At 43.5% G+C, this 20,732-nt stretch overlaps 1 protein-coding gene across 1 annotated transcript in view; it reads right to left on the reverse strand.

Moving 5' to 3' along the window:
• Nucleotides 1-206: 206 nt before the first annotated feature.
• The window catches only part of SCML4 (Scm polycomb group protein like 4), a 46,223-nt gene continuing 25,697 nt past the window's right edge, over nucleotides 207-20,732 (reverse strand). The window contains exons 5-7 of the mRNA XM_037390802.1: nucleotides 14,602-14,868; nucleotides 5,662-5,807; nucleotides 207-332 (exon numbers count right to left, since the gene is read on the reverse strand). Coding sequence (XP_037246699.1) covers nucleotides 207-332; nucleotides 5,662-5,807; nucleotides 14,602-14,868 — 539 coding nt within the window. The remainder of the gene's footprint in view (nucleotides 333-5,661; nucleotides 5,808-14,601; nucleotides 14,869-20,732) is intronic.

Below are 20,732 nucleotides of genomic sequence, written 5' to 3' on the forward strand. Positions count from 1 at the left end.
TTTTGGCAAATTATTAACACAAAGCAGCCCAAAAGACCCCATTGGATTAAAAAAAGGTGACAATGCACAAATGGCAAAAAAGACAAAGTCTTTGTTAAAAAAGAAGGAAAAGCAACCTGCAAATGAATGCATTTCTGTAAGGCAACATGTTACCTTTCGTTTTCCATCTGGATTTAGGTCAGATTCTGTTGGTGTTCATGAAATTGTTAGAACTTGGCTTGCTTGAGCTTATCAATGTGGTAACACAGTTTCAGCGCAGGTCCCAGTTTCAGCCCCAGGTATTTCATGATCATGTCACTTTTCAGCAGCAGCAAAGCATTGCCATCAATCTCCTGGTTTCAAAAGAGAGAAAAAGAATCAAAATCTTAACTACCTTCCAGTGCTGTGTCCTGAGACATTAAACAAGGTAAAGCAGAAGCAGCCTATCTTTTAGTAGAGCTAGCTGAAATGTCATGCATTTTGAAATTTCATTTAAAAAATTGAAAACTGAGGTATGATAGGAAGAAGCTCTAAAGGAGGGTTTAATCAAATACTAATTTTTATTCTTAAAGGATCTATAATGTTTGTCTAGGTATTCAATTATTTGAATATAATATATTCATTATCATATAATATATTGAATATAATATATTCAATAATTAAACCACAAGGATTTTTTTAAAAAATCAGAGTTGCTCTAAGCCCAATTCTGAGAAAAGCCAGTCATCCTTGAGAGAAAGGAGTGATGGAGGGAGAAAGGATGTGGCCTCATGAACTGCTAATAGTGCACCTCTGAATCTCAGTTCCAGCTTTGTCCATGGCTATCTGCATGTTTCACGTATTTCCAGTACACTTACATCCAGTGATATATATATAGAGATATATATTTCTTGTTCCTAAATTGAAGTCAGTAGTAACTTGTTGATTTCCTTGCATTTATTAATAGCATTTGTCCAAATTTAATTTAATACTTGTGTAATTGGAGGAAATTGCCACCAAGTCTAGTTGTTTATCCCAGACCTGTTGGCTTGAAAACCTTTTGAAATTACAAAGTGCAGTACTGAGCACAAAGTAGCACGGGTGTACAGAGAAACAGATTCTGTTTTACTATGGACTGTAAACCACAGAAGCTTTCAGCTACATTGTCCTTCCCTGGATCCCGAGCTCATCTGGTTTTTCCTGACTGTATTAGTGGATCTGCTAAAAAATCTACCCATCCCCACAGTCTCCACCACACTTACATACCTGGACCACCACAGCTAAAACATCACGAGTGCTATCTATGTGTGCGTACATATATATACACACATACACACACACACACATACTAATGCTTTATATATTGTATTCTATGATTTTGATGGTCAGATCTTCCTCTGTGATCCATTACCTACTAATTAAGCAATACTATAGATCCTAATTTGCCCTGATCATTATTATTCCATTCAGTAGGTGATTTAGTTGATGAGCAGTTAAGGTCACTTTCTGATTAACTCAATCAATTAACGCTCATCATTTTGCAACCCCCACTCTATCCATAATAGAAACCCTCTTCACCTTCTCCCTCTCCTTCCCACTATTTTAAGGAATCTAAAGGAAAGCATTACATGTAAATAATATTTGCTTAAGAAAGAAGCGAAGCACCCTGTAACTCTGGTGCCGTAGGGTAAAAACACTGTCAAGGGTTTGGTGTGGAGGCAGCTGTTTCTAAATGTTGAGTTCAGCATTTTATTATTTCCTTTATTATTACTGTGTAGGGGTCAAAATTAGACTCCATGCCAAGAGTATGCCAGAGGGAGCATTCATATCCAATTAAATATCCCATATTAGCCATGTCCCTGTGCATACTGTTGGCTTGACTTCTATACAGTATTACTGTGTCAGCCCTTTAAAAAATAATTTTAAAAAGAAGGATTCTATAGTATGGTCCCCAAATTTGCAATAGCCCTGCCAAGAAGATCTTGAACCAGGTCTGGAGCTGGTAAAATTCAGTGTCATCAGTGCAATTAACTTGTTTCACATGGGTTGGGATATGGCCCACTGCAAGTTAGAATATTGCAGGAGAACATTGCCATCTTCCTGCAAGGGGATGGACACAGCAAATGTATGAGCTGCAAAGTCGTGATACGGTGGGTACAAACATACAGTTTCTACCCGCCAGAATAAATGTCACTGTGTTTGTGCCAGCTTCTTGGAGCACTTGTTCTGAGGATACTGTTCAAAAAGCAGAGTAGCCCCTAAACAAGCCCTGTGCCACGCAAACAAGAATTGCATCTGGTGGTGGATGTCCCCCAGGATGAGGCTTTTAATGAGAAAGATGAAAGTCCCCGTTTTCATGGGTGTTCACGCACTTAATTCTGAGTAAAATCAAAGACTTCAGGATCTATTTCTTGCTTGGGATAAATACAGAGACAGGTATATATACACATGCGCGTGTGTGTGTGTGTCTGTGTCTGTGTGTGTGTGTGTCTGTCTGTCTGTGTCTGTCTGTCTGTGTGTGTGTCTCCCTTCTTTTGTATTCTGAAGTCTCATGAACAGAAAACAGCCCTGGTAAGGCTGCAGCAGAACTGCAGTGAGTTGCAGCTCAGACTTTTGAGGTCAGTGCTCAAACACTCGAGATGAAGGTCTAGAGAAAGATGCGTGCTCATAAGTCTGATGTCTAGCACTGGTGGAGACAGGTTGCTATTTGAATAAATTGGATTAATTATGTCAGACTCAAAGGTTTTTGTCTCCTTCATACATGCATTTGCCAATCACTGGCCATAATTAAACTGTCAGACCATAACACTGCTTCAATCCCTTCCAGCTTGAGCTCTCTACTTGCTAATTCCCTGTGTAACTCTTTCCCTTCCTCCATTTGCCTTCCTCCCAGTCTTTCTACCAAGTCTTTCTTGCTGAGAGAGCACAGCATGGGGCTGTCACGCAGTGCCGCTACGAGGTCCCTGCCGGGCTGATAGCTCCTTTACACAAAGCCAAAAGATCTATCAGCTACAGGCTGGCTTCTCCTTGGCACACAGCCCTGCCAAGGGAGCAGGGAACAGTGGAGGGGAGGCAGTAGGCAGTTTCACGGTCTTTGACGGACACTCTCAGGAGCTGCCTGCGACAGAGCTCCTTGGGTGTCTTGGCAAGAAGAAAAGCTTCTTCTCCTGGTGAGAAGAGCAGAGACAGAGCCAGGTCATCCTGCAATGCCTGTTGCAGCAGTGGAGGACGCGGCTGTACCTCCTTACTGCACAATGGGAGAGCCCGCTCTGGGGACTGCGGTCAATGCCCAAATGGCTAAATATGGCAGCAGGAGAGCATGCTGCCTGCATGCAGTCCATCTCCCCCAGACCCTTCTTCCTGGTGGTCCCACCACCCTTTCCCTTCCAGTGTTACAGCTCAGATAAGCTGATTGCCAAAGCAACAGTTTCAGGTGATAGCTGGGTCTTGTCAATGACAGTAAGTGCTTCTAAGTATTCTAAGTAAATTATACACCTGCTTCACAGAAAGATTGAACATACAGGAAGATATGGCTAAGGTTAATGGACTAATCACTTGTCTTTCACCCCTGGGGTCTCCGTGCTAATCAGATGAGACTTGAAAGCTGAAAAATTGCAGGCACATATATAACTCAAAGGCATAATTGAATTGAGTTGTGTGGTAATCTTACCCAGGTTCTTACACCTATGGCATATTTTACAAGGAAACCAATGATAAGTAGAGCCCATGGGTGCTGGGTGTTCAACAAAGGATGACAGGGACAGTCTTTAGTAGCAATTTAGCTTGATCTTTTTGGTCACAGAGCAGCTGTAGTATCATGGTATGCTCCAGTGCAGCTGGCCCATGACTGCCTGAAGCATGTCACTGCCCCATTGCTAGATAAAAGCATGTTGTGTCATCCTTTGCTACAAGTGGAAACTAGATAAAACCGATGCTTTTGCACTGTCCATATTTACAAGATTAACTTTACATATTTCTTTTCTTTGGGAATTATCTGTATGCCTTAGACCATGGCAATTCTCTCTCCCTTGCATGAAGAGATTTCTCTTGATGCATAGCCCTTTCTGATAGTCTCAAAAACTCATGCTGAAGCAAGTGCCTTTAAATCTGAAGGTGGCTTTCCTATCTGCCTGGTTACCCACATGGCCAATGTAGGCCATGTTTTCATTATCAGGTTATAAGGCAGATCTGACTTCTATGTAGAAGGCAGTGAAAGTAGGCTGGTCCTAGCAGTAGGTCCTAGCACCACTGTGCCTGCTCTGTTATTCTCATCCCACTGGACTGTCTGTAGAACAGCAGATGGCCTCAATAGCTGCCTAGGGTAAGCAGACACCAAGGCCAGTGTTCATCAGTGCTCCTCAGCCACCTCTTCTCCTCAGTATCTAGAAACTGCATCCAGGATATAGCTGGAAGTCCATCCGTTGTCTCCCTTAGCTCTTGTCGGCAGCCCCACATTCCCACCTGTCCCTGCTGGCACACTGGCAAGGAGTGGGACCTGGTGATCAAGCTCTCTCACCTGCTTTGCAACCTGAGGTGCTGTTCAGGAGTCAGGTCTGGGGAGCTCTTCTCCTTTAGACCTAGGTCCAGGCACTTACATCCAAAGCTATGACCTCCAGCTGAACACAAGCGAGTCACTTTAGAGTAAAATCCATGTTCATAGCCAGACTGAATTGATCAAGTAGAGATGGAGGAGGAGGAGGAAGCTGAAGATGCTATTAGACGCATTGGTGCCAACTCCATATACAGCAGCAGAACAAGAAACTCCAAATCAGATGTGTGTTTACAGTCTTCCCCTTTACTAATCAAGGATAATATCATCTCCACCACTGGAGATTGCCTAGCAAAAGCAGCTATCATATTCTCCAGTGAGTCAGCAGGTCTGTTAAATTTGATTATGTAGTTACATAATACTGAGGGGAAAAAGATTAAAAGCCTGGCTGTTTTGGGTTTCTCCTGCTAAATATCCAGAGACACATGAAGTATGCTCTTCAGAGAAGAATCATAGGTATCTGGGGAAAAAATTGTCATTGAAATGAGGCTTTTTTGTGCCAATCTGACAATGAAAAATGAGCACCAGATCCTCAGTGCTCTTAGGCTTGGCATAGAAACAGTTTACACTGGTATAGTTGGAAACAAATAGTGAGCATTTTCTAAAGACTTTGTTAGGGCATCCCTGCTGAAGGATAAATTAGAATAGAATAGAATAGAATAGAATAGAATAGAATAGAATAGAATAGAATAGAATAGAATAGAATAGAATAGAATAGAATAGAATAGAATAGAATAGAATAGAATAGAATAGAATAGAATAGAATAGAAATTTCAGTTAGAAGGGAGCTACAATGATCATCTAGTCCATGACCACTTCAGGGTTGACCAGAAGTTAAAGCATGTTACTAAGCATGTTATCCAAATGCCTTTTAAATACTGAGAGGCTTGGGGCATTGACCACCTCTCCAGGAAGCCTGTTCCAGCGTTTGACCACCTTCTTGAGTGGTAAGTGAACGTTTCTTCAGCCAAACCCCCTCAGCAGAGCTGAACTCCTTGCAGGACCCTGTGTTCAGCCTGGCTGAGAACAAACACTGCCTAAAGCCTCCGAAGGCAGCTGAAGGGGTGTGTATGAGGTGTACTGTCTACCTCTTGCAACTGCCCATACACTTGGCTTAAATTACCCAGAAGTGGCAAGGGCAGCCTTCTACATACGTGTTTTCTGAAGAGCTCCACGTGGGGACCTAAAGCTTGAGGATCAGCATCCTTGACAAACCAAACCACATCATCCACTGTCCAGGTCAAAGGATTCTTGCTTGATGGCCGAGCCGTGTCTTGTCGTTCTGGTGAAGGACTTGAGGCTATTGGTACAAAAAAAGCCCACAACAGCGCATTAAAATGGCACACAATAGTTTCCTTGGTTTGTGAGTGTGCATGGGTAGGGGGGACCTCACTGCGGTGTTGGATGTTTGATCTGTGTGTGCAAGTATCAGCCTGAGATGGTGGGGTGGGGAGAGAAGGGGACTTGGAGCAGTTTCTGATCTGACTGCTTATCGGGAGACATGATCCCAGCTGGCAAATTGCATTAAAAAACATGAAACCCTCAGGTTCCTGCTGGGGAAGGAAAAATGTGCCAGCTGCCAGGCTCTTAAACTGAGCTGCCTCTGCTGTCTGCTCTGCAAGCAGTGGGGATCTTGGCTCAAGAAGACACCACCCTCCCACCTGGAGAGAAAGTGCTTCAGCACTAAACAAAGGAGCTTGCCATTGAATGCAAAGGGTAGAAGAAAAAATCAGGATTTAGCAAATAGGGGTTTTTTCTTCTCATTCAGATGTTTAGACTTATCTTAGAGCTTAAAGGAAGGTTTCCAGTTCATATCCTCCTAATCTTAGGCTCTCAGGAAAACGATGGTCCCCGATGAATGCCTATTTGGAAAGCTACTAAAACACGCAAAGATGAACATTACACATGCGACTTTTTAATGGTACAAGCCCTGGATGATTTAAGGTCACTTCAGCTTGCTGTAGCTTTAAATCAAGTGAATAAAGGCACATTGGAATGAAAGTGCATTTATGTTTTTGTTCTTAGTCTCTGCAGAATTATAAATCTCAGCCTCCATGTGAATACAATTTGCACCCCCACTTATGCTGCTTCACTATTACAAGAACTATATTATGCTAGGTTATAGGAAAGCTGTTTAAGTTTGTTTATACCCACACCAAGCAAAGTTTTCATTAGCAGGTGGCAGCACACAGATGTATAAAATGTGACTTGTCCTGCTCATCTCTCTCTGTTAAGGCCCATTTTTTAATGAGAGAGGTGCAAATGGCAAGCAAGCAGACACTACAGAAGGCAAAAAAGGAAACAGAAGAGTGCAAGTAGAGAGGGAGCACAGATACCTAAACTGGAGCCTGGAGAAGCCCCAGGTAGACAAGAGGACAGTCAGAGTTGCTAAGGAGAGAAGGTCTGAACTCTCCAGAGAAATACCGAGCTTATAGAGACAGATTAAATGTGTGAGAATCCCTATGCATGACTTAAAACATGATCTTAATGCGTGTGAGCAAATGTAGTGGGCTGCGTTTGTGGCCTGTGTAGACTGTCGTTCCATTGACTTCAACAGAGCTGTGCTGATTTATATTAGCTGAGGCTCTGCCCCTATATGCCCAATAATGGTTTTATATGCACATTGGTCCTTTTTCCTTTGCCACCATGCTCATCTTACAGTATAATATAATGAGGTATATTTTGCAGTTACAAAAGATGAACTCCAGAAAGCAGCAGTGCTGTGAATGTGCAGATCTGGTCGATGGGCTTCATAATGGGATGTGATGTAAATATCATGATAATTAGACTCTCATTTGCTAAGTCACTGTTCTGGATATAAAGGACAAGGAATAGCCGCAGGTCCTCTTAATTAGACAGCAAGGATTGGTGTTCGTATGGACTCAGGCGACCCTGGGCTCTGCTCACAGAATAAATGCAATACACAATGGTACAGACACCATCTGGAGCCTTTGGCACGAAACGATGAAGACAAAGAGTGCAAAACAAACAGGTCTTGGCCAACCCCTGGACCATCAGTAACATTGAGTAACTTTGTCACGGACAAGTGGGAGAACTGAGACTTGTCTTGGAGGCAGAGGGGCGAGTATTTCTCCCCTGCCTGATTTGCTGATGGTCTGGATGCCAGCTGGTGCGTGGAGATATTGGGCACCTTGGCACCTCAAACCCAAGGTCAGGGAGAAAACCCAGGCTTTTGCAAACCAACCAGAAAACAGAGGGGGGGGTGGGGGGGTGGGGGTGGAGGGATGGGGAGAGAAAGGTTTGGCTGTACCCAAGGGGTTGCAGAAGTTTCTGTGCTACGATCATAACGTGGACAGGGGAGATTTGTACCACTACTGAGGATCACATTTTTTCCCTTAAATTGGTACGAATGTAAGGAAAGCCCAGGGGGCTTAGCCTGGGATTCACACTCAACACAGAGAGAGCAGCCCCCAGCCCAATGAATCCTGCCCGCAACCCACTGCTTCCAGAAATGCCAGGAAAGGGCAAAGGGGAGCAGAGACCCCCGAGAGCAGTTGGGATCCTTCACAGGTATCAGAAATATCTGTGATGAAAGGAAGGGAGATGGGAAGAAAAGGTTGAAATGACAGGGGAATTCTATTCACTCCTTCACAATCTAGCAATCAATAGCATAAACCTGATTTTTAAAAGACAAATATATAAACGACCTTTCTAAAGAGACTACATGGCTAGAACTCTTCCAGGCCCTAGCAGCTGAAGATAACCCTTTCAAACCCCTACCTGAGGTATAATATAATAACATAAAAACAAGAATTATGTGTAGATACTAAATCTTCAGAGATTGTTTCGTCTTTATTTACCTACCTAGAGTTGAATCTTGGATTCTCTGCTGCTTTTTCATGAATTAAGATGTGTTATTTCACTTGTGTGTAATAAGCTACATTTAAATGTTGTTAGTAAAACTGGGATGCCATCAGCTTACAGAAAAATATCTGGAACATAGTTTGTTGCTGGTGAGTCTGGAAACAATCTGTTTTTCTATATCTTTTAAAATGTATTTTGTTGTTTAACTTACTTGGCTTTTTAACATCATAGTTTACACATTTAAGTGTAATCTCCCCATTTACAAAAGAGAATAAAATAATTTCATGTCCACACAAAGGCCTGGGGTTTGCTTCAATAGCATCACTTTGCTGAAAGATTATATTAAGCACAAAAGTGTTTGATGGCAGCAGGGCAAGTACTATACATTTTTTCTTATCTGAAGGTATTCACACTTAACCTAAGAATTAGATAAATGAGGAAGTCTCATGTCTCCCGGGTATCCTATGCCATCCTGTCATCAGAATTAATCAAGATGATAATGAATACTCAGATTACAAAGAGATGGGAGTGCTCGCGACCAATAATTATTTTTAGAGATCATAATCTAGGTCAAATCCAATTTCCTGTTTTTGACAGGTGGCAAAAATTTGTCAAATTAATGGAATGGGATATGGAAATTTAGGTAATCAGAGGGAAGCACTTCCCCCTCCTGCCTGAAGCGATGTCGGGGAAGGAGAGTGAAGAGGTTCTTCTGCAGGAAGAAGGTCTTGGAGCATCCCAGTAGAGACCACTGCCTGCACAGAAATGGCTGGAGATACCGGGTCAGTGGCCAAAACCCAGTGAATCTGATGGAAAGATGTGGCCTGGCTTGGTCTGAGCTCTCACCCCACACAGGCTTTTCTCTGCCCCCTGCCTCTGGCCTCAGGACCTTCCTGTGCAGGAGGACGGAGAGAGAGAAAGCCAACACCCAAACAGCTGCAGAGGCATGACAAGGAAATCTGATGCTAAAATGGAGTTAAACCTGTGAAGGAAGGAAAGATAAATAACAGACTCCCTAAATATGTTCTTGGCAAACAAACAGAGCCCAGAGGGAGTACGGTCATTGATAGATAAGAGTGGAAAGGGAGTGACAGATGAACTTTAATATTGCTGCAGGCCTAAATGATTTCTTTGCCTCAAGGGAAGGGGGTGGGAATGAAATTTTAAAAGGTTCTTTCTGATTGCACTGGAGCAGATAATAAGGAGCAGCAGATCTACTGAAACTAAGCAGAAGTAGCAGACCCTCAAAGGCGCAGAGAAATGGGAATTATTTTAAAAAAACAAACCATCTCCCACTATAAACAAGAGGAAGGCTTTGTAGAAGACACTTTTCTAAATGTCTAAGGCATACCAAGCAGAAGAGGAGAGGAATCAGAAAAGTAGGTGTGTGGAAGAACACAATTACAGGATATTTATGGGTGGGAGGGGGTTTGATGAGCCACAGTCAGTGGAGAGCTCTGCAAAGATTAGGCTTAGCATGTCAGTTTGCACTGGCAAGTGCTTGCAGGAGATGCCGTGTACCACCTGGCTGGTGGCCTCAGCCCCACAGTGTGGCAGGGCAGAGTCCCTGCCCCCCCAGCATGGCAGCTGCTCCTGCTCCAGGCATGGCATACACTGCGTAGGGGTGCAACATTGCAGGTGCTCCTTCGCCCAATGCAAGGGCAGCCCAGCATCCAGCTGCATGAGGTGTGGCGATGGGCTGGTGTTAAATATTTATTTGGGCTTTTCTTGCTTTGCCTCTCTTTTGCAGGGGGAAAAAGAAGGCAGCTCACTGAAAGCATCAAAACTTTCAGGCTGTAAATATCCTCAAAAATTAACAGACAGGCCGTGTTTGCCAAAGTAGTGGTACCCAGTGCTGAGCCCATGACACTGTCAGCAGCAACTTTGCCACTGCCTTGGGGAGGTGTTGGATCCAGCCCCCAGACAGTGCTTGCACCATTAATCTGGAAAAAGAGAAACTTCAAACCCTGCGCCCCTAAATGTTTTCAGGAAATAAATGCATTAGCAAGCAGGATTGCCTCTTTAACAAAGGCCCTCAGGTGAGAATAATTAACTGCTAATACTGGATAATAAAATCTACATAAAAATAACAAGCTACAGGGCAAGGTTAAGGTTATTATATTGTGGTTGAACACGCAATTCTTCATACTTGGAATAAAGACTTTGTTATGTAAGCTGGCTTGGAAAGGTTTATGATGTCCTTGACTATTCCTTCCCTGATTTAAGAGCTTCAATTTGGCAAATGATGACAGGAAAGTGCATGTTTATCTGTTAGCAGCCCCAACTGGCTTTCTGAAATGAGTTGGTTTTTGGGGTTTTTTTTTGTTTTTTGGGGGGGGGTTGTTTGGAATTTTTTTGCATAATCATGGAGAATTAGGCATCAAGCTTCTGATTGCATTAATGAGAGCTTTGAGGTTTAATCTCATCCATTCCGCTTGAAAGACATGTTCTGCTATGCACTGAGATATGTTTTATGGTTATGGTTTTTTCCATGATATTTGCCCACCATGATAAATAATGCAAGCTATTTTTCAAAACTATCCATAAATAAAGAGGATTGGTTTGAGGTTTCAGAGATAAATTCTTCTTTTTAATGAGTCCTGCCTATCTCTGCCTTGTAAGTATGCAAACGGAGGACAATAAGAACAGAGACTGGCATGCACCACTTACTCATCTTTGCTCACTTATGATTCAGCAGCATATAAATTATCCCTAGAAAGGGGAAAAACACAGCCAGAAGCATCATAGTGAGAGTGCAGATTCCAAAGACCTTTGCAAGAGAGATTTTGCAAAGACAGTAATCAAGCTTTAATGTGGCTGCACTAAGGCAGTTGCAGAAAGATGTGTATTTTAGAAGTCTGGAATTGCCAGCAAAAGTAGAAGCAGCATGGTGGGTGAAAGTGTGATAGCTGTGAAGAAATACAGTCTCTAATTTTAAGGAGGAACAGACAATGGTTTCTAGGACTCTGGTGGGAATTCCAGTGTTACAGAGCTGATGCTATTGCAAATGGAGTAGGAGATGAAACCAGGCTGTGACTGGAAACAGCACAGTTTCTTTAATGCTAGAGGTGATATTGTAATGAATCTGTGGGCACCTTGACTTCATGGATGTCACTGTGTTGCCCATCATAGCTACTGAAAACTGCCTGGCCATGTCTGAGAATAAATGCCTCTCCGCTGCCTCAGAGGACCCAGCTCCTGCCATGGGCTGTGGAAGACTCTCTGCTGGAGTCTCCAGAAAGCATCTGAGTGGATCAGAGAAAATGTGATGGATGGTGGTGTCACTAGCTCTTAGTGCTGCCCTGCTTTGGTGGAGCACAGGGGATTGCTGTCCCCCCCGTTAGAGACCTTGATTGCAAACCCATCTCTGTATGAGTTTGCCTGTACCTCTGTGGCAGACTCTAACCTACAATGGATGATACTGGGACTAATACATTGTCAATGATTATAAATAAGCAAATCAATCAATTCATAAGAATTTTCATGATGTTCCCTGCGTAACTGTCAGTTTGGGGGAGTCTTTACTGTGGAGCTGGCCAAATGACCCAGAGGTCCCAGAGGAGCTAGTCTATGCAAGTGTCAAATGCTTGTTACATAAAAAATACTAAGCAGTTTTGGGGTGAGTCCTGTTACCCAAAAGTATTTTACGTAACAGCTTAAAGTCACTTGTAACTTCTTCAGAGACACCCACATGTTGTGGACACCTGGTTCAAAAGCATTTTTCTCCTCAAAGTGCTTTAATATGTTTTAAGTTAGAGAGATACAGGAACCAGCAAAGCCTATTGCATGGCAACTCAATGACTTTTATGTACCGTTCTGGAAAAAAAGATGTGCCATCTTTTAGGCTTTCGTTTTGTAAAGACTGCAGGTTTTGTGGGATGTCGTGACAAGCAAGATGGAGCTGTCTCCTGAAGCTTAGCTTCCTGTTCAGGACCATGCTGAGCCATGCATTTTCACAACATGTTGGCTGAGACTGGGAAACAGTGACATTCACAGCCAGAAACAAGAAGGGAAAGTAATGCAGCTGAGTGAGCTTTAGGAGCTCTGATTTTAAGCTTCAGTCCCTTGAACATAGTTTGAAACCCCTGACAGCAAGGCTTTTCTCCACACAACACATTCTTAAGCATGGGAATTTTGTGGATGGTGAAAATGCACAATGTATTCAATTAGCCACTGAGTGATGCAGTGTGTGTGTGGCGGGGGGGGGGTGTGTGTCTTTATGAACCATCTTTATGAAGGGTTACTACATATGAATCCAGGTTCAGGGAGTCCTTGAGCCACAAATTTCTGAAGGTGGAGAGGTTAGTGGGGAAGCATCACCACCTCTGCACCTATCTCTTTCCTGGATGTGTGCTGCTGTGTCATGTTGGAGAGAGGCTATGCCTTTGCTTTGAACTGCTCTGACCATTGATTCCAAAGAGATAATTGATCCCAAGGAGAATTATAGATTTTCAATGCTAGCAAGCAACAACATTGTTAAACCTTGGCTCCTCACAGCTGCCATCCCAAAAGCTTGATGACAGGGTCCCAGTTCTGCTAGGAGGCTCTAAGGAAGCGGTGGGAGAGGGGGAAATGAATCCTGTACGCAGTGAGCCCCTTGTCCTCCCAGCACCTGACTGTGCTGACCTGGGAGGTGCTGAAGAAGGTCTGAAACAAAGTGGCTCTCATTTCTGTTTCTTTGTAACTGAGGCCCCCAGTTCCTAGTGACAATCTTTTGCAAGTGGTTGGCTGTAGTGTATTTCTATACTATCCGCTTTGCTTTGAGTAAAGTTGACTCTGTAAGTAAAGCAAAAACAATTATGAGAACCGAATGCTTCTCTGTGATCTGTATAATAGAGTATCACAGGGGTAAACCAGGGAAACAAGTGCGTGCAAATAATAGCAGAGTGAGTGATGGTTTTGGGTAGGTATTGAACATTTAAGAAGGCAACCTTAGATAAACAAATAAAGACTAGGATAAATACTAGTAATACATATTTTGGAAGAAAATATTCTAAAATATTAAATGATGAAAGTTCAGGAACAAGAAATACTGCAGGTGATGGGGAGGTGAGTGGTGTGAAAGGATTATGCAAAGATCTGTGGCTGCTGTGAAGAGGCTCTGGAGTGGCTACCAAGCAAGAATCACTTGCAGTTTCCAGGTGAAATGCAAGGGCAGAAAGACAGTGTAATGAGCTAATGGTCAGCAAAGGGGCTAGGGGAACCAGCAAGGCTTCTGCAAATATATCCCGATTAAAAAAAAAAAAATGCTACAGTGACAGTAGATTCCATTAATAAATGACGAGGGGAGAGAAATTAATGACTTAAAAATGGCAAAGACACTCAACTCCTTTGTTAGATCTATCTTCAAGATGAAAAATGCATAAATGAAGTTTGAATAATTAGTAAGGGGTGAAGACACTGTTGGAATTACTACTGATAAAGACCTGTTAATAGAGAACTTGGACAATGCAAACAAAGACACAGTTACCCAAAGTTCAGGGAATTAGCTAACCTGTTTGATGAACGAAGGTAATTTCTAAAGAAAAAAAAAATCATTGCTAATAGGGAATATAGCTAATGGGCATAGTGACTGACCGAGCAAATGTAAATCCTAGCAGGGTAACTGGATGAAAATACAAAGAGAGGGAAGAAGAAGGGTTATTAAATGCAATAGTTCCCATGGCATCCCTTGAATTTGCAGATAAACTTCTTGTGACTTTACTTCCTGAAGGATAAAAACCTTGATCAGTGAGCTTGATGATTTCTAAAAATATGTTTTGCTGGGCAGTCTCTTTCAAGCAAAATCTGGCTTGGTTCATGATTAAAGGGGCAGGATGGCCCACACAGCTGGGAAGCAAAACCTTTTGCTAAAATTCTTTGAAGTAGGCACTAATATCTGGGTTTGCTCTGCATCTTATCATGTACACAGCTAGTGTCACACATATAACAGGTACCTGCCTGTAGGCAGTATCAGTCTTTAGGAAAAATGACATATATTAATATTTATATTTGTCAGTCGATAATAACAGTTGTGATTGCCACACAATTATACATAATACATATGTTTACATAATTAATAACAGCATTAGAAAACATTCACCTTTTTACTTAATGATGAACAGATTGATTTTGTGTTTACATAGGTTGCTTTTTCTCCTAAATGGAAGCATGAGTGGTCTGGATGGATGTCAACTCACTAATTTTCTGGGGAATTTGGGAGTGAGTTAAGACTCCAGCGTGGCACCAGCATAGCAGCACACATTGCTAAATGGAAGATGTTATATTACCACTTCTGTTTCCTTCAAGATAGGTCCCATTCCTCGTTGGACTGGAGGTCTGATGCCGCAGGCTGGTAGATGAGGACCCCCCTGAAGACATCTGAGCAGGACGATGGCTACAGGAGGAAGAGGAGCCTCCAGCAGGACGTCCATCTGCAGGAGTCTGCCGCATGGTGTACATGGAGCCCATGCAACTGAAGGCAGAATCGGCAGGATCCACGCTGTACCGTTTCATGTTCGCGGGGTCAACCAAGTAGTCCTCAGGTATGGCCGTTTCTGCTCGGGAAGACAAGACATAAAAGAAACATCAGTAAAACAGAACCAATTTTAATTCAGCCCTTGAAAAAATTATATATATTCTTTTGCCAAAAATCCCTTTTTTTGGCAAAAATGTAAACTCCATTTTCAACTTTCTGTACAGACAGCTGGCTCCAGGAAGGATCCTTGCTGAGAATTAATAAATAAGGAAGGGAAGCACTACCACTCAGAAGTCAGTACAGTCACAACAGGGAAACTATGGCTTGATGTGACTCATCTGTGTCAGCTTATAGCAATATTCTTCATAAAGTCCTGGGCCACTGACCGGTAGGTCCCATTTGCCTTACTCCTCAGATACCACCAAGGCTGGAGGACTGTGCAATTACTGTTTGCTCTGTCTTTCATTTAAAAACATGAAAGTTGAAAGGAAGAAGGCAGAGGAAGTCAACTGGACAGGCAGTTTGTTGCATTTGTAATGCCTGGCAGCCAGTAGAAGGGAATGAAGGTAATAAACTAAAGTATTCTGGCTGCAATTACCAAAATTAATCAGAAAATATACTCAGCTGCAGACATCCATCAGGCCCAGTATTCCACAAGGAGAAGAGGCTTGATGGCTGACAAGCATTCCCGAGGTTTATCATGGGCAGAGATGTGTGAGTCACTTAGACCCAGCTCAGGTTCAGGACACATGTGCCAGCATCATGGACCACTGCAAACCATTGCTCTGGTTCCTCTCCTCTGCATTGCATTTTGTGCACTGTGTAGGAGCTAAATACCTTGCTTTTCAGACCCCTCCCAATAAACCAAATTTTGCACTTATAGACCTGTTTTAGACCCTTATATTCCCCTTTGCTTGCGAGGTCTAACATACAGGCACGAAGCAGGTCTAGCCCCAGGTTTTGCATTACACAGACTTGTTTTTCTAGTTCCCCTCAGACCTAGGTCTAGGTCCACCAGTCCCAGTCTCCTCCCAACAGGCCTCAATATCCAAGCTCCTTCCTACTTGCCTTTTTGTCTTCACAAAATATAATCAAAACTCTTCCTCCTCTTCATCCCCACCGCTGCTCTCCCTGCAAAACCAGCCCTCCCCTCACACAGCCCCAGGACCCTCTCCTCCACCAGCACCTCTCCGAGATCCAAACCTTCACATAACCCCTACAAATACAGGCAACCGGCTCTTCAGAGGTTCCCACTCTCACTGGATGAGATGAGGTGTTAACATCTGCCCCCAGAGTAGGAAGGTGCCTCCCATTGCCCCACAACATTTCTTTGAGCTGTTGAAAATGCCACTTTGCTCATCATGTGTACTGTCGCTCCAGAGACACCTGAGCAGGTTGAAGTTACCCCCATGGTTTCACACATCTCCTTCCCTGCCTGAACAACACCCGCCTCCTGATGTATTGCGTAGCCTTATTGAGTAACAGAAAGAATTTATGCTGTAATTTATGCTACAAGACCCAAACCCATTGCTAATAGGTGTTGAGGCTGTATATAATAGAATTTTCCTTTTAATTTTCATTTTTACTCTGTTTCTTTGAAAGAAAAACCTTGGCAGCTCTGTACAGTAGTTGATGTTAAACAAACATGATTTAGTTTGACAACTCAAATACTCAAGAGTTCTGCCATGCCAGCATCCTGGCTCGTGTGTCAAGCGACAGGACAGATTTTTGTTAGATGATTGCCTGACTTCATTTTCTTGCTGCTGTCTTTTAAAACTCTGTCCCATCTTGGGCCAAGGCTGGACTCGCCATAAGGCAAATATCAGATCTGAAGGACAGCTGTAAATGTGAAGTTTCCTCGCTGTTGGGTACTTGCATTTCCAACTGCAAGTAACTTGCCGTTAGCAAGGCTTTTTTCCCTTAGATAATTTGGATCCTGACAGTGTGCAGTCAGGTATCCTGCTGCTTTCTGCCAGAGATTTCTGAGATTGATTCTCACCCAAGTACAGACAGGGTACAATTCAATTGAATTCAATGGAGTTCAGCTAACGTGACACTAGCCTAAGAGAAATAAGAATCAGACATTCTGAACCTTTCTCCCTAACCTCCAACAGATGCCAAAATTGTATAGCAATTGAGCTAAATACCTTGCTTTTCAGACTCCTCCCAATAAACCAAAGAAAATCCAATCAAGCCTCCTCATTCAAAGGAATTTAATTACTGTGTAGAACACTTGCAATAAAAGGCTCTTACGCATAAAGAAGACAGCTCTTTCTGCAGCATTCTGCCTGCACCGCATGGAATAATTATGCCTCTTGTGAATCATTACCTCTTTATTCCAGGAAAAGAATTCTCTTTTAATATGATTACAATATGAAGAAGACACAGACTATCAAAACAACAAACAGTGCATTAAAAGAGCCCTGCTAAATAAACAGCATACAGCTTTTATTACTATGGATATAAATTACTCCAAAATTTTTGAGTAGACACCAGGGATTTTTTGACTGATGTCAGACTCGCTCAGTAGTCTGTGTGAAATAAGACATGTGGGTGAAATCTCTCCGTGGAAGGACACCCATGAGTTGTGTACAAGACTAAGACGAGGAGTCAGACACTGTCAGTTCTGTTCGTAACCCTGCCTAAGACTGTTTTCTTCATCTACATCAATTTATTCCACACGTCTCTGCTTTGGGCTCCAAAATGGGAGTAACGATGCCTGTTGCCACAGACCAGGCAGGAGCCTCCTTTTATTAGTGTTTGAAACATGCTCCAGTGGAAGGCACTATGGGAATTTGAAAAGTCATATCCACGTCTTCATTGAACAGAGGGGAGCAGGGATCATCTCAAGCAGCCAGGTTTCTAAGCAATCCTTTTCAGAGCTCCTGATCTTCGATTTGATCATCAGAGTCACCTCCTCCTGACCAAAAGAAGCTCTTGATGAAATGGAGGATGCAGATTAGGAAAAAGGAGACTGTGCATTCAAGTATGTGTGGTTACAGGTTTTTAATCATACAGTTTTCAAAGATGCTGGTCAGCTGGTCAGCTTCTGTGCTCCCTGCTGAGTGTGGGCTGCTTTGTAAAACTGCGTGAGCTGGTGCACCTTGAGAAACCATGTCTCCATGAGCCCATGCCCTGCAACAGTCTGTCCACCCCCAGAAGAGACCCACATGTGGAAGGGAAGAGGCAGGCAGGCCCAGGGGACTTCCAGGGCACAGAGACATTCATTATACCCAGTGACACTTCAGGGCAGGAGAAGACATCTGCATTTTCTGACCCCTCTCGCAGCAGCAAAGAAGGAGGTGAAGGTGACCAGGGACAGTCTGTATGGGTTCACCAAGGATCAGTCACACCTGACCAACCTGATTGCCTTCTATTGTAAAGCAACTGGATTTGTGAGCAAAGGGAGAGCAGTGGATGCCATTTGCCTTGACTTCATCAAGGCTTTCAGCACCATCTCCCACCATAGTCTTGCATCCAAGTTAGAACATTATGCCTGGGATGAGTGAGAAGCTGGTTTGATGATCAGGCTTAGTGGGTGGTAGTTAATATGTTGTATGGAGGCCAGTAAAAAGTGGGGTACTGCAGGGGTCTAACCTGGCATCCAGGTTTGGTCTCTGAGATACCAGACAGACATGGACAAATGGGGGAGTTTAGCAGAGGGCCATCAAGATGCCTGGGGCCTGGAGCACATGCCCTGTTAGGAGAGGCTGGGGGAACAGGGCTTGTTCAGCCTGGGGGAGAGGCAGCTTGTGGGTAGGAACCAGCAGCCCCACAGGACCCGTGGGGAGGTCTCCAAGAAGATGGAGCCAGGCTATTCACAGTGGTGCACAGCAGGAGAACAAGACACAACAGGAAAAAAAATTAAAATGAAAACTTCAGACTGGAGATAAGGAGGAACCAGTTCCCCATGAGGGCAGTGGGGTGGTGGCAGAGGCTGCCGGGAGAGACCACACAGGCTCTGGCACTGGAGTTTTTCCAGACCCAGCTGGACAAAGCCCTGAGCAACCTGTTCTGACCCCATAGCTGACCCTGCTTTGGGCACGGGCTTGGGCCAGATCCCTCCTAGGGTCCCTTCACACCTGAATTGTCCTCTGATTCTATGACTGACATTGCCACTCCAAGAAGCAGCCACAGAGGGTGGGGGATGACTGTGGCAAGGGCTCATGTAAGGGGTCCAGGGCCCCCCACAGTGGCACAGGAGGCAGCAGGATGGATGGGCTCCACTGTCCAAAAACTATAAAAGGCTGTGGAAGCTCGTTGTGTTTATATTTCTCCAGCTCCTTGTTTAGTTTGTATCACAGAGAAGCTGCATCAGTTGGGGCTCCATCAATGACATGAATGAAAATATCTGCATTTTGTAAGCTCCCAGAAGGCCTTGTAAAGTGTACGGCTTTCACAGCTACTAATCCCACTTCGGCCAATTAGGGGAAAACATGTTTTCTAAGACAATAGAAGAAAATATAACTCTCTATTGAGGTTTAAAATGCAACAGTTTCATAAATCTGTAGCTTAGCCCTTCTGCATTCTGTCGCACTTCTGTATTTTATTTTCTAGGTAGTCAGCAGAAGGGCACACACTAGTAAGAAATTAGTACACAATGTTTTAAAGCAGGATTTATGAGAAAGCTGCTTCAAGCCTTTGCTTTGAGCACAGTAGTCTCCGTAATAACTGTTCACCATCCTGAGATGCTCAAGCTGTCTTGGCATAGTTTTCCTTTTCATGAATGGTCCACAGGCAACTGGATTGAAAAGTCCAAGGCTGTTACATCCAGCACACCTTAAAATGCAGCAAAGGGAGGAAGGAAAAAAACAACTGCTTTCCTAATTTAAAAACGTACATTTCTTTAGATGAGTTTCTTTAAAGTAGCAGCTTGTATGGTTCCTAGCCAAATTCCTGAAGATGGGTCAGTTGAGAGTTAAAACAGCATGAGAACCTGCAGTTCATCGCAGCTCTGCTGGAGACCTCTGGAGTAACCTTAGTCTGGTTATTCATCATCTCTGGACCCCAGTTCTCCATTAGGATGAAAAAAAAATGCTTGTTTTTCTCTCACCTCTGTAAAAAGTCCTTTGCCTTAGTGATATCTGTGCCACTACTGTGTGCCACATTGAAGTATACTGCATGTGTGATGCAGAACACATACAGTGGACCTTTGGTAGCATCTGGGAATAGAGACACTCCAGAAAGACCAAAAAAGGTTGCCTCTGATTATGCATTAGGAAAGCAAATGAAAATCAATTTTAAGTTAAGCAGGAAATTAAAGAGAACATACACCCAGGAAAGATGATCCTTAGCTGACGTTTTCCTCAGCAGATCTAATCCCTCATTTTTTCTTCTTTATCTTAAAAACCCACAAACATTCTGCTAAAATCTAGCCTATAAGTAAAAGCTCTTTCTGCACTCCAAAGACACTCTAGTCTGCCTCCTCTCCTCCCAGGCCAAACACATCTTGTGTTGCTTTTCCCACCTCCTGGTACTCCCACATAATTTCTCACGTTAGATCCCTCTCTCCCTTTACCTGTTCCAGGGTCCCTTCCCTTATACAACCTACTTGCTCCTCCCCTTGTTCTTCACCATCATCTCTTCCTACTGCTCCTTCCATCGTATTCCCACCATCTCAACCTTGCTGTAATGCTGCTTTACCACACCAGCAGAATCACCCTTTCCGTTTTGCCAGCTATTTTCCTGTCTCCTGTTTTCCCTCCTCCTTGCATTGCTGACCTGCATAGCCATTTCTATCGCAATCTGTTCCCCTTCCATCCATCTCACACTTTCATTCATCCAGCTTTCCCTTTCCTGATACCCCCATGGCTTTCTCTGGGTTTGTCCCCACGTTGTTGCTTGGACAGCAGAGCCCAGGGTCAGGGCAGTGAACTGGGACCAGGGTCCCCATATCCAGTCAACATGATTTGTCCTGCACAGCCATGGAGTGGCTGCCTCCAG

Source organism: Falco rusticolus, chromosome 6, assembly GCF_015220075.1.
Source record: "Falco rusticolus isolate bFalRus1 chromosome 6, bFalRus1.pri, whole genome shotgun sequence".
NCBI lineage: Eukaryota > Metazoa > Chordata > Aves > Falconiformes > Falconidae > Falco > Falco rusticolus.